Source organism: Schistocerca nitens, chromosome 2 (genome assembly GCF_023898315.1).
Source record: "Schistocerca nitens isolate TAMUIC-IGC-003100 chromosome 2, iqSchNite1.1, whole genome shotgun sequence".
Lineage (NCBI taxonomy): Eukaryota > Metazoa > Arthropoda > Insecta > Orthoptera > Acrididae > Schistocerca > Schistocerca nitens.
This window is the reverse complement of record NC_064615.1, coordinates 631,348,981-631,363,064: the sequence shown is the minus strand read 5'-3', so window position 1 is coordinate 631,363,064 and position 14,084 is coordinate 631,348,981. Positions and strand designations below refer to the sequence as shown.

Here is a 14,084-nt window from a genome sequence, read left to right as displayed (position 1 = left end):
AACCGTATGTGCAGTTGACGGACTTTGAGGGAGGGCGTATAGTGGGCATGCGGGAGGCCGGGTGGACGTACCGCCGAATTGCTCAACACGTGGGGCGTGAGGTCTCCACAGTACATCGATGTTGTCGCCAGTGGTCGGCGGAAGGTGCACGTGCCCGTCGACCTGGGACCGGACCGCAGCGACGCACGGATGCACGCCAAGACCGTAGGATCCTACGCAGTGCCGTAGGGGACCGCACCGCCACTTCCCAGCAAATTAGGGACACTGTTGCTCCTGGGGTATCGACGAGGACCATTCGCAACCGTCTCCATGAAGCTGGGCTACGGTCCCGCACACCGTTAGGCCGTCTTCCGCTCACGCCCCAACATCGTGCAGCCCGCCTCCAGTGGTGTCGCGACAGGCGTGAATGGAGGGGCGAATGGAGACGTGTCGTCTTCAGCGATGAGAGTCGCTTCTGCCTTGGTGCCAATGATGGTCGTATGCGTGTTTGGCGCCGTGCAGGTGAGCGCCACAATCAGGACTGCATACGACCGAGGCACACAGGGCCAACACACGGCATCATGGTGTGGGGAGCGATCTCCTACACTGGCCGTACACCACTGGTGATCGTCGAGGGGACACTGAATAGTGCACCGTACATCCAAACCGTCATCGAACCCATCGTTCTACCATTCCTAGACCGGCAAGGGAACAGGACAATGCACGTCCGCATGTATCCCGTGCCACCCAACGTGCTCTAGAAGGTGTAAGTCAACTACCCTGGCCAGCAAGATCTCCGGATCTGTCCCCCATTGAGCATGTTTGGGACTGGATGAAGCGTCGTCTCACGCGGTCTGTACGTCCAGCACGAACGCTGGTCCAACTGAGGCGCCAGGTGGAAATGGCATGGCAAGCCGTTCCACAGGACTACATCCAGCATCTCTACGATCGTCTCCATGGGAGAATAGCAGCCTGCATTGCTGCGAAAGGTGGATATACACTGTACTAGTGCCGACATTGTGCATGCTCTGTTGCCTGTGTCTATGTGCCTGTGGTTCTGTCAGTGTGATCATGTGATGTATCTGACCCCAGGAATGTGTCAATAAAGTTTCCCCTTCCTGGGACAATGAATTCACGGTGTTCTTATTTCAATTTCCAGGAGTGTAGTTTAGACAAGGAGAGAGTAGAAGCTTTCGAAATGTGGTGCTACAGAAGAATGCTGAAGATTAGATGAGTAGATCACATAACTAATGAGGAGGTATTGAATAGAATTGGAGAGAAGAGAAATTTGTGGCACAACTTGACTAGAAGAAGAGATCGGTTGGTAGGACAGATTCTGAGGCATCAAGGGATCACCAATTTAGTATTGGAGGTCAGCGCGGAGGGTAAAAATCGTAGATGGAGACCCAGAGATGAATACACTAAACAGATTGCAGTAGGTACGGGGAGATGAAGAAGCTTGCACAGGATAGAGTAGCATGGAGAGTTGCATCAAACCAGTCTCTGGACTGAAGACCACAACAACAACAACAAATTTTTTTGCTCTTTCAGTGTCATCTAAATCCTTAAATTCTTTCTGCATGGTATTGTTATGTCGTATCACAGCAAACATGCACTTCCTATCCCTTATGAGAATTGAGAAATCTCATCCCTCTCTTTTGTCATTCCCATTCATGTTGAAGGATTGCGACGATAGATCGCTTCATGGCCTCTCGTTGTGCAAACATCTACTGCAACTGTGAATGTCCTTCATACGACGAAGAAACAGCGAAGGGTAAATAGCGATGACGCCACGACTTTGTCGAACTCAAGAGACTTGTACCGACCGAAAAATGCCTCACCTCATTGTGAAACAAATTGTTGCGCTGTTCCGTGTACTTCCGAAAAGGACCCAGCAAAGCCGAGTGACAGGCCAGGCCTAGGTCCGCACACGCTGCACGCGTGAAATCTGGCTCTAGACAATCTATGTACATTGTCTAGCTGCATGTCAGTATGATGATCTAAGATGTTGAGTCCCATAGTGCTCAGGGCAATTTGAACCATTTTTTGCATGTCAGTATACAATGTCTCCACAATGTCTACAGGCAATCGCTCGATTTTGTCTAAAGTGTGTTTTACCTTTAGTAGTGTTCCTGTTACTTGGGTCCTCTGGTGCACGTTTTATTTTTATTTAGTCTTTCGTTTTTCTTGTACAGCCTCTTTAACTAACGTACATTAAATGGTACGAGGCGTGTTTTTTAAGTAAGTACCATTTTGAATTTAAAAAATAGACGTGCTAAGATATCTCAATAATTTTGTTTTTACATGAAAGCCTGTACCGTAATCTACTTTTCTACAGGCACTTGTCATAACGTTGTACCAGTTTTTGAATACCCTCCTCATAGATGTCTGCCACCTGACTTGTTAACCACTGCATCACCACTGTTTTGACTTCGTCATCGTCTTGAAGACATTGCCCGCCCAGGTGTTTCTTCAAGTGCAGGAACAGATGGTAGTCACTGGGCGCAAGATCGGGGCTGTACGGAGGATGATCTAGAGTTTCCCATCGAAAAGATGTGATGAGATCTATGGTCTGATTCTCCACATGCGGACGGGCATTGTCTTGCAGCAAAATGATGCCCTTGCTCTTTTGTTCTGAACTGAACGGCGCAGATTGTGCAATATCTTACAGTAAGCTGCTTCACTGATTGTCTCATTACGAGGCAGAAATTCCACAAGCAATACTCCTTTTCTGTCCCAAAAAACTGTGCTCATGATTTTCTGGGCAGAAATTGTTTGCTTAAACTTCACTTTTCTGGGTGAATCTGAATGCCGCCATTCCATGGACTATTGCTTTTGATTCTGGTGTGATGTAGGCCACCAAAGTTTTATCGCCCATAACAATTTGGCTTAAGAAATCATCACTGTCGTTGTGGTACCGCTCAAGGAAAGTCAATGCACTGTCTAAACGTTTGGTTTTGTGCACATTCGTCAACATTTTCGGTACCCAACGTGCGCACAATTTTCGGTAATTCAAGTGCTCGGTCACAATGCCACACAAAACACTACGAGAAACATTAGGAAAGTCATCCCGCAAGGAGTAAATCGTAAAGCGTCTGTTTTCTCTCACCTTATTGTCCACTTCCAGCACCAAACTTTCATTAACGACCGAAGGACGCTGACTCCGTTGTTCATCATGCACATCTGTGTGGCCATCTTTAAATGCGCTTACACACTTTCTTACCATTCCATCACTCATAATGTTTTCTCCGTAAACTGCACAGATCTCACGATGAATATCGATCGCTATTAGGCCTTTAGCACTAAGACATCTTATAACAGCCCGTACTTCACAGCCGGCGGGAATCACGATTATCGGAGGCATCTTAAACACTCAGTACACAACGTAAACAAGGAAGAATCAGTCTGTAATGGCGTCAGTACGTAGACAACAGATGTAGGTACCCAGTGCGCAGTGCCGCGGTGTGGGAAAACAGTACTTACTTAAAAAACACGCCTCGTATTAAAGACGTATGGATCTGTAGTCTAATACTTCTGGACAGAACATGAAAGCACTCACCTCTCCAGCACTCAGCACGTTGTTAAGGTACTCTAGGAAAGATTCTTCTTTGATCTCATTGTCGGTGAAGACGAAGCTGACACCGACTCCTTCGAAGCCCGCCGCCCTGTACAAGAGCTTGAGGTCTTCCAGGAAGTTGCTGGTGCTGTAGGCGCGAGTGAGGGTGATCTGGAAGCAGCGGTAGCCTGCGATGAAAGTGGCCAGCCGCGTCAGGGACTGCTTGCCAGATCCACCCACGCCGACCAGCATGGCGCTGCCGCGTGGAGTCCGGATGATGCGCGAGATGATCATCAGGTGGATGAGAGCGTCTCGGAAAAACACCAAGTCCATCTGAGCTCCGCGTACTGTCTCATTGTAACCCGCCATGAAAGTGCGCACTTTGTCCGTCACGAACTCGAAACTCGGTATTTTCTCATAGATCTTCGGAGCTTCGAGAGATAGGTCTTCTTCACCTTCTTCACCCGTAGGCTCCGGAGGTTCGCGGAGAAAATCGACGAAGTACTCCTCTTCGGGATCGAAATGCTGAATGTCTTCTTCGGTCAGTTCAGATTTTATACAGCTTCTTATGTTCAGGTCGAACCAAGCGCGATCGGCCTCGTTAGTAAAGCGATCGGAAATGACGCGCTTACATTCGTGCATCCACAACTTCAGCAAAGTTCTGATGTCAGGAAGCTCAGCGTCTTGTATGTACAGCATGCCTCCCCAGATTCTGGACAAATCTCGTAGATTAAATACGTAATGGAACTTTGCCGGAGTCGGGAGCATTTTGATTTTTGTCTGTTGCCAAAGTCGACGAGTTAAAGGCACGAGTTTTGGTACAAAATCAACAATTTCCTGCTTGAATCGTTCGATACAGAAATAACCCATGCCTATTACACTGAATATCTTATCCATAGAACGATTGGACGGTAATGTGCAGTTAAAGACGTTGAATTGTCTCTTAAGTCGTGGAGGTATGTCGTTCCTGCCGCCACCGGGATGGTTCATAGCCGCTAACAATTGTATGTCCACAATGGTTGAGAAATCTCCCGGTTTGTCCAGGGAATAGAAACCTTTCATTTCCATAAGCTGACGGACTATTTCATTCGTTACTTGGTCACCCCATTCGTTGATTACAGGCATATTTATATCGTCAATGAATATGGTCATCTTACGACCACCTGGTGGCCCGTACGTCGTGCCAACTCTCTTGTCTACATAACTCTCTATTGTTCTCTGAACCATATTTGGCGTTGTGGCGGAGGAGAAGTTAAGACTCTTTTGCAGGTGAAATTCCGGGTCGTAGTTCAACATGTAACCCTTCACCATTACCGTCTTAGCCGTTCCTTGCTCACCGATAAATAATACAGCTTTCCCTTGCCGGGAAATGGTGTCCATGAGATATGTCGAGCGCACATTGTCCACGTTTGGCACCAATATGCTCGAGTATTCTGGGACTGAGTCTGTGGGGTAGATGTACTCTTCCACTCTTTCTGACCAGTGTTGCCATTCGCCTTCTTCGTTCACCATGAACTCGAAAATCGAATCCCCTTCGTTGAGTTTAGGCCATTTGTACCTGGTCGGGTGTTCGAGAACGAACTCCTCCAGCTTGTCTCTGTCGTCCAATTCCAGAACAGCACCCAGGCTCCACATAAGAGCAAACAAGAATAGCCGCTGGAGGTGCAGGTCGCTGATATTTGCATCCCCTCCTGTCCTTTCGATGAGGCCCTAAAAAAAAAGGAGAAGATTAAGTTTTATAGTAAGATTGACTTTTAATTTAAATGTTAAGTGCTATACTCGTGTGCCTCACAGGCATGTAAAACCATTCTACACGGAGTCCCATTTAAACATCCCACATTTAAAAGGTCCAGAAAAAAATACAGTTGATATTATAATGAAATTGTAACATATGCTAGAGCATCTCAAAGAATTTATTTAATAATAATTATTACACCTTGCAACAAAGCAGGGGGATTTTTTCCCCCTGTTATGATTTTATTCCCCCCCCCCACACGCAAAAAAATTTATTTTTGCAAATATTTTCAGTAGTATTATTTATATGGCATGCGCACAGCAAGAAGAATCTTGAATATTAACTGGGGGTTTAGCCAACATAACTCTATTATCCATTACATTCTTTTGGCTGATTAGAACTCATGAGAGTATCTATAATTAATTTACCTAAAAAGCGTGCTAATTACAATGTATGTAAATATACACCCAATAACTAACGTCCTGTTAAAGTCGATCAAATATACATATAAATAAGTGAAACAATTATAAGCCGGCCGCGGTGGCCGTGCGGTTCTAGCGCTGCAGTCCGGAACCGCGGGGCTGCTACGGTCGCAGGTTCGAATCCTGCCTCGGGCATGGATGTGTGTGATGTCCTTAGGTTAGTTAGGTTTAAGTAGTTCTAAGTTCTAGGGGACTGATGACCTCAGAAGTTAAGTCCCATAGTGCTCAGAGCCATTTGAACAATTTTTTTGAGAAACCTTATACTTTCCCAGAAGCCACTTATGGCTGCGAAACCCTGTTCCAAATTAAAAATGTAGGAAGGACTGATTAGCTCCTCAAAGGTGAAAGAAGAGACATAATCAGAACTCGCATAAATTAAAAGTGTCAGGTTGAAGGAGTCTGGAGAATTCTCCTAGTTGTTTCACATCTTGCTAATACAAGGAAACAGAACTCGCATAAATTAAAAGTGTCAGGTTGAAGGAGTCTGGAGAATTCTCCTAGTTGTTTCACATCTTGCGAATACAAGGAAACAGAATTTTACAACATGTAATGACAAATGTCAGAAAGAAGACAGGAGAGAGATGCAGCAAAGGCTTAAAGCAGTTGGACACCAGATAACAAATGCAGAGAACAAAGATAAAATTAAAACTCTTCTTGAGAACCACAAATTCGTGGCAGAAATGAGACATGGAATGGCTATGGAGATTTCAGACGAATGGAGAAAACTACGATAGGCGATAATGAAACGGTATTGAGGGGGACGGGTGGGGACGGGGAGCACAGGGACTGAACAGTAAAATCTTCAAAGAAAATTGAACGTGAATCGAATGAAGTTAAAGTTAATAATGATATGGTGTTTCAGAAGTTTTAGTTTAATTGACACTATGTTAAATACTTTCCTGGTTACGTTTTCGTAGAAGTTAAGTAAAGACATTTAACAGAAATGTATGGCAGCAGCACAGAAGGAATCAAGAAGAGAAGATGTTGACAAGTCTGTAGAAGAGTGAGAAATAACAGGATAAACTGAGCATGAGACGAGATGAAAGCAACTAGAAATAGATTGGGACTGGAAAACATTAGTGCTGACAATACGGCAGAAGTAGTGGTTCGCTGACGGTATATGACGACAGGAAGGCTCCGCTGATGATAACATGCAAACCTCTGAATAAACAGTGATTTTGGACAAGACGCAGTTTTCTGGATGATTTGTTCTAGCGTCGTGCAGCTCAGAATGGAGAACGAGATGGAGAAAGATTGAGTGTTAAGAATGGATTCAACCAAGATGTTGCTCGTTTGTGTTTTTAAAATTAGTACCATTTTTAAAACCCGCCGCTGCAGTGCCACGGTCAGCATTCAGCACACGTGCGCCGTGTACTACAATCTGTTGGCATGCCACACGCACCATTACATTGTCATTCTGCATGTTTACATTTGTTTGTGAGTGTTTGAAAGGTCTCTTCCGATTGAGAATTCCGCCGACTGTAGAATACGCGCTGTGATTCTTTCTTTCTTTTTTTTTTAGTACTAAAGGCATGAAAGCGGCTGAAATTCATCGTCAGATCAGTGAAGGTATAGAGAAAACATTATGAGTGATGCAATAGTACGAAAATGGGTGACAGCTTTTAAAGATGACCTTACGACTGTGCATGATGAGGAACGAGGTGGGCGACTTTCAGCCATTACTGATGATTTGTGGCAGAAAGTTGATGAAAAAGAGAGAGCGAACAGACGTTTTACGATTTCGACGTTGTGTGGTGAGTTTCCTCGAGTGGTTAGAAGTGTCCTTTATGCAACTGTTTCAGAACGTTTAAATTATCGAAAGTTATACTGAGTTCGATACCGAAAATTCTGACTGAGGTGTACAAAAGCTAACATTTAGCCAGTTCTTTGGCTTTCCTAGAACTGTACAGTGAGGAAGATGACGAGTTTTTAAGTTAACCTGTCATTAGCGACGAAACACACGTGGTTCGTTACACCTGAATCAAGGCAGCAATCCATGGAATGGTGGCGTTCAACACCAGCCAAGAAAGTGAAGATCAAATGAATTATTTCAGCTGTTTTTTTGGGACAGGAAGGGGGTATTGCTTGTGGATTTTTGTCTCATGGTGGCACAATAAATTTTAGGACTTAATGTGAGATTTAAAAAAAACTGCGCAGTTCAACCCAGAACAAAAGGCTTGGCACACTGAGTAAGGGGATCGTTTTGCTTCATGACAATGTCCATCCACAAGCAACCTATCGAACTCAAAAGCTGATCTTATCATTTGACTGGGAACAGCTTGATCACCCTCCATACAGTCCCAATCTAGGGCCCCATGACTACCATGTGTTCTTGCATTTGGAGAAGCATTTGGCTGCACAGCATCACGACAACGATTGAAGATGTCAAAATGACCGTATTGCAGGTGGTAGATTTCGACGAGGTAAGTAATCAAAGGCTGGCTGTGCCATACGACGAGGGCCTTAATGCTGGCGGGAATTACGTAGAAAAGTAAAACACATCCCTTCATGTAAAAATCAAATTGCTACGATAAGTCTATATGTTTTATTTTTATTTCAAAACTGTACTTACGTAAAGACAGGCCTCGTGTAGGACCTTGTACTGCAGTCATGAAATCGTGATAGATCTTTGACTGTGAGGCTATGTATTGAGTATACCAGCGACTAAGAAACTGATGAAGCAAAGAGAGCCTGTGAAAATCATGTCTCATGCCCTGTTGCATCTACCAGAACTGTGCTTGGGATGGACTGGCATGTTCAAAGAATCGAATGTCACTCGCCGGCCGCGGTGGTCTAGCGGTTCTAGGCGCGCAGTCCGGAACCGCGCGACTGCTACGGTCGCAGGTTCGAATCCTGCCTCGGGCATGGATGTGTGTGATGTCCTTAGGTTAGTTAGGTTTAAGTAGTTCTAAGTTCTAGGGGACTGATGACCACAAATGTTAAGTCCCATAGTGCTCAGAGCCATTTTTTTTTCGAATGTCACAAACATACACTGCTGTTCCTTAACACTGCAATACCAAGAAGGGTCCCAAATAAAGAAATTTTATTATGCATACACAGAAGAATAGAAAGGTTCAAATGGTTCAAATGACTCTGAGCACTATGCGACTTAACTTCTGAGGTCATCAGTCGCCTAGAACTTAGAACTAATTAAACCTAACTTACCTAAGGACATCACACACATCCATGCCCGAGGCAGGATTCGAACCTGCGACCGTAGCGGTCGCTCGGCTCCAGACTGTAGCGCCTAGAACCGCACGGCCACTCCGGCCGGCAGAATAGAAAGAAAATATTAATAAATATGTAGGTGATTTGAGGTATACAGGTTGAGAAATTTGGTACGAGAGTGCTACTGTCTCCGGAACAGCAGTGCCACTAACCCGGCTGGTCACTGAGTCGAACTGAGCTTGACTGATAGATGCGGCTGTCATTCTACGCTTCTTCAGCTCTATGTCGACGCTGATCAGTCTCAGTGACTGGCAAGTGGTGGCGTGCCAGTCTTTCGGAATTCCATAACTGAATGTTTTCGCTGGCTGAGAGACCTGGAGAATGTGCTGGCCAGGGCAACAGTCCAGCACCCACTGTATCGAGGTAGGTCAGGACAAAACGGGCAAGCGGTCTTGCTTTATCTTATTGAAGTACAACGTACCGATAAACCATGATCCTGTTGCTGTTGATTCCAACACGGAGAACCAAGGGTAGCACCAGACACAAAACCTAGCGATTGGCAGTGGGTGGTTTTGGAGATATCGTCAACTTCAGCCACAAACACTTTAATTTTTAAAACATGATGTCTCTCCTAAGAGTCATTCACCGCTCTGGTCTGTCGCAAGATATAAGAAATTTCGCTTTTACAATGTGTAGATGGAGCCAGACCAAACAAATACTGCTCATCACAAGTTTCAAGCGACGCCCTGTGCCAACAGAAAACGTCCGTGTGTTTCTGTTACAAACCATATTAGCGGAATTATACGTGCCCTTTGGATCTAATACGGTATTTGTTTCCTCGATATGTAATAATAGCGACGATAAAACACGAAGAATAACCACTACTCTAGCAGCGACCGAGAAGCGCTGCTCCTTAGTTGTAGCTGACAGTTTGAGACAGAACGGCACCCGAGACGGAACAAGTCGGGGAAGGAAGACGTGGTGAACAAATGTTTATCGACATAACAAGTACGATAAGACAATGGCTTTCGCAGTGGTCGTACCACAATCTACTTCCCGCCAACCCGCATTGTAGAATACAATATCTACACGCCTTCAGAACAAACAGATATGCTCTCAATTATGGGAGAGTGCTTCCAAGGAATTCCTGTACTTAAATCCTGTTTAATTGTCGTTGCTGTAGTGTATCTTTCTGACATAATTCCGTAATACGATGTTAAGGTATTCGCAATGAGGTTGCCAGGGAGACAACTCGGGTATGCGTGGAAAGGTATCTGGAACGAGAAGGGAGGCTTTCTTGTACAGATGCATTTCCGACTGTAGTACAATGAAGTCGAGACAGAGGGAAGTTGTGGTCAGCGAAACCGTCCTGTGAATAATCGAAATAATGCCACTTGATTGGGTATGGTATCTGAAGATTCGATTCACACAGCAGCACACGGACAGCATGGAGCGTCACATTGTAAAAGACTCAAAAATGCCCTCGTACCGCCGATAGGTGCACTAGACTCTTCCACTGAAGGACAATGGCGATTGGATAATCTTTGTGAGCGGGTATTAACCCACCATCTTCTGATTGTCCGGGCCATAGGAAGCAAGAAGGCCGGTCGCATGTCGAGCCATTGAGCCTGTGATTGACGCTGCGCAAAATGTGTGCGTCGTATTGTACTATTCGGCGCAACGTAAGGAACTGTGAAGTGATAAACAATGTTAGGGCACAACCAATAATTTTAAAACGTCTGGAAAGTAAATGTGATCGATTCATCAGTGACAAAAGTTCTTTATTATATGCAAGTGGATAACGTGTCAGAAGCAATTTGTAAATTAATACTTAGTTTCAATTAATTATGTTTTGAGAACACTCGTAGACAACTGGTAATATTCAGCTGTATGATATTTTTTGAAACGATGAGGTACACTTAATGCATCTCCACAGTTTTTACGTTCCCACGTCGTTCCACTCCGTTTCTTATTTTATGTAAATACTGTGCAAGCTCTTGTTGGATGATTAATTCACTGGCGTGGGATTTATATGTTTCGGAAAATGACACCAACATTGCCCATTTAGTTTCCTTGATATATCTCAGGTCGATAATGGTCCTCGTCGTTTATAAACTTGTGGCGCACGTTTTGTAATAATGGTTCTGCTATTTGAAGTCTATACCCGTTGTTCTTCCTCATGTTATTTTACACTGAAGAGCCAAAGAACCTGGTACACCTGCCTAATATCGTGTAGGGCCCCCACGAGCGCGCAGAAGTGCCGCAACACGACGTGGCATGGACTTGACTAATGTCTGAAGTAAAGCTGGAGGGAACTGACACCACAAATTCTGCAGGGCTGTCCATAAATCCGTAAGAGTACGAGAGGGTGGAGATCTCTTCTGAACAGCACGTTAAAGGCATCCCAGATATGCTCAATAATGTTCATGTCTGGGGGGTTTGGTGGCCAGCGGAAGTGTTTTAACTCAGAAGTGTGTTCCTGAAGTCACTCCGTAGCAATTTTGGACTTGTAGGGTGTCGTATTGTACTGCTGGAATTAGCCAAGTCCATTAGAATGCACAATGGACATGAATGGATGCAGGTGATGAGACAGGATGCTTACGTACGTGTCACGTGTCACAGTCGTATCTAGACGTAGCAGCGGTCCCATATCACTCCATCTGCTCACTCTCCTCACCGTTAAAAAGCCTCCACCAGCTTGAACAGTCCATTGCTGACATGCAGGGTCCATGGATTCATGAGGTTGTCTCCATGTCCGTACACGTCCATCCGCTCGATGCAATTTGAAACGAGACTCTTCCGACGAGGCAACATGTTTCCAGTCATCAACAGTCCAATGTCGGTGTTGAACGGGCCCAGGCGAGGCGTAAAGCTCTGTGTCGTGCAGTCATCAAGGATACACGTGTGGGCTTTCGTCTCCGAAAGCCTACATCGATGATGTTTCGTTGAATGGTTCGCACGCTGACACTTGTTGATGGCCCAGCATTGAAATCTGCAGCAATTTGCAGGAGCGTTGCACTTCTGTCACGGTGAACGATTGTCTTCAATCGTCGTCGGTCCCGTTCTTGCAGGATCTTTTTCCGGCCGCAGCGATGTCGCAGCAGTAACCGATCTAGCAACTGCGCCAGATAATTGTCTTATATAGGCATTGCCGACCGCAGCACCGTATCCTGCCTGTTTACATATCTGTGTATTTGAATATGCATGCCTATACCAGTTTCTTTGGCGCTGTAGTGCATAAAGTAGCATATCAAATATTTAAAAATAGGTTTTTCGGTACCCTTTCAAGTATTTCCTCATAACACGGAAACCTGCGGTCGATACAACTCATTCCCCCGTAGGGTTTCGTTGGTTTCAGCTATGTTCAGTCGTTTCTACTCTTTTGTGCTGTGAAGAAACAATACGGTCGTCCAAGTTCGATCAGTGCACGCTAATATGCCATTGTAGCCTCTCATTATGTATTCCGCTATTTAAAATTTTGCTTTATTGAAATCTCCCGGTATATTTTTTTCTGTTAAAGCATACCGTTTATCCATATACAAAGATATGTGTCCTTTATTTACTACTGACATTGACAACTGCATCACAGCAGTTTCAGATGTATTATAATCAAGATCTGTTTAATCATTTCCTGAATATACACTACTGGCCATTAACATTGCTACACCACGAAGAAGATGCTGTGATATGCAAATGATTAGCTTTTCAGAGCATTCACACAAGGTTGGCGCTGGTGGAGACACCTACAACGTGCTGAGATGAAGGACGTTTCCAACCGATTTCTCATACACAAAGAGCAGTTGACCGGCGTTGCCTGGTGAAACGTTGTTGTGATGCCTCGCGTAAGGAAAAGAAATGCGTACCATCACGTTTCCGACTTATCGTATCGTGACATTGCTGCTCGCGTTGGTCGAGATCCAATGACTGTTAAGAGAATATGGAATCGGTGGGTTCAGGAGGTTAATACGGAACGCCGTGCTGGATCCCAACGGCCTCGTATCACTAGCAGTCGAGATGACAGGCATCTTATCCGCATGGCTGTAACGGATCGTGCAGCCACGTCTCGATCCCTGAGTCAACAGATGGGGACGTTTGCAAGACAACAACTATCTGCGCGAACATTCGACGACGTTTGCAGCAACATGGATTATCAGCTCGGGGACCATGGCTGCGGCTACCCTTGACGCTGCATCACAGACAGAAGCGCCTGCGATGGTGTACTCAACGACGAACCTGGGTGCACGAATGGCAAAACGTCATTTTTTCGGATGAATCCAGGTTCTGTTTACAGCATCCTGATGGTCGCATCCGTGTTTGGCGATATCGCGGTGAACGCACATTGGAAGTGTGTATTCGTCATCGCCATACTGGCGTATCACCCGGCGTGATGGTATGGGGTGCCACTGGTTACACGTCTCGGTCACCTCTTGTTCGCATTAACGGCACTTTGAACAGTGGACGTTACATTTCAGATGTGTTACGACCCGTGGCTCTACCCTTCATTCGATCCCTGCGAAACCCTACATTTCAGCAGGATAATGCACGACCGCATGTTGCAGGTCCTGTACGGACCTTTGTGGGTACAGAAAATGTTCGACTGCTGCCCTGGCCAGCACACTATCCAGATCTCTCACCAATTGAAAACGTCTGGTCAATGGTGGCCGAGCAATTGGCTCGTCACAATACACCCGTCACTACTCTTGATGAACTGTGGTATCGTGTTCAAGCTGCATGGGCAGCTGTACCTGTACGCGCCATCCAAGCTCTGTTTGACTCAATGCCCAGGCGTATCAAGGCCGTTATTTTCGGCCAGAGGTGGTTGTTCTGGGAACTGATTTCTCAGGATCTATTGTAGCAATAACGCGATGGTACCTCCAAAGTTTATAAATTTTTATCCCAAACATCACTCTGTTCGAGGGATTAAATTATGAGAAGCGTCCCTTAAATTTCATTAACATCTACGTCTATGTCAACATACGTGTACCGCAAGCCATCGGACGGTGAGTGGCAGAGTGTACCACATAGCACTACCAGTCGCCTTTCCTTTTCCACTCGCAAACAAAGCGACGCAAAAAACGACTATCTACAAGCCTCCGTACGAGCCCTAATTTCTCTCCTCTTATCTTTGTAGTCCACGCACAAAATTACGTTGGCGGCAGTAGAA

The 14,084-nt window shown here is 45.4% G+C and overlaps 1 protein-coding gene across 1 annotated transcript in view; it reads right to left on the bottom strand.

The window, feature by feature from the left end:
• LOC126235215 (dynein axonemal heavy chain 8-like) overlaps nucleotides 1-14,084 on the bottom strand; it is a 570,318-nt gene that overhangs the window by 239,925 nt on the left and 316,309 nt on the right. The window contains exon 27 of the mRNA XM_049943945.1: nucleotides 3,539-5,245. Within this exon, the coding sequence (XP_049799902.1) occupies nucleotides 3,539-5,245 (1,707 nt within the window). The remainder of the gene's footprint in view (nucleotides 1-3,538; nucleotides 5,246-14,084) is intronic.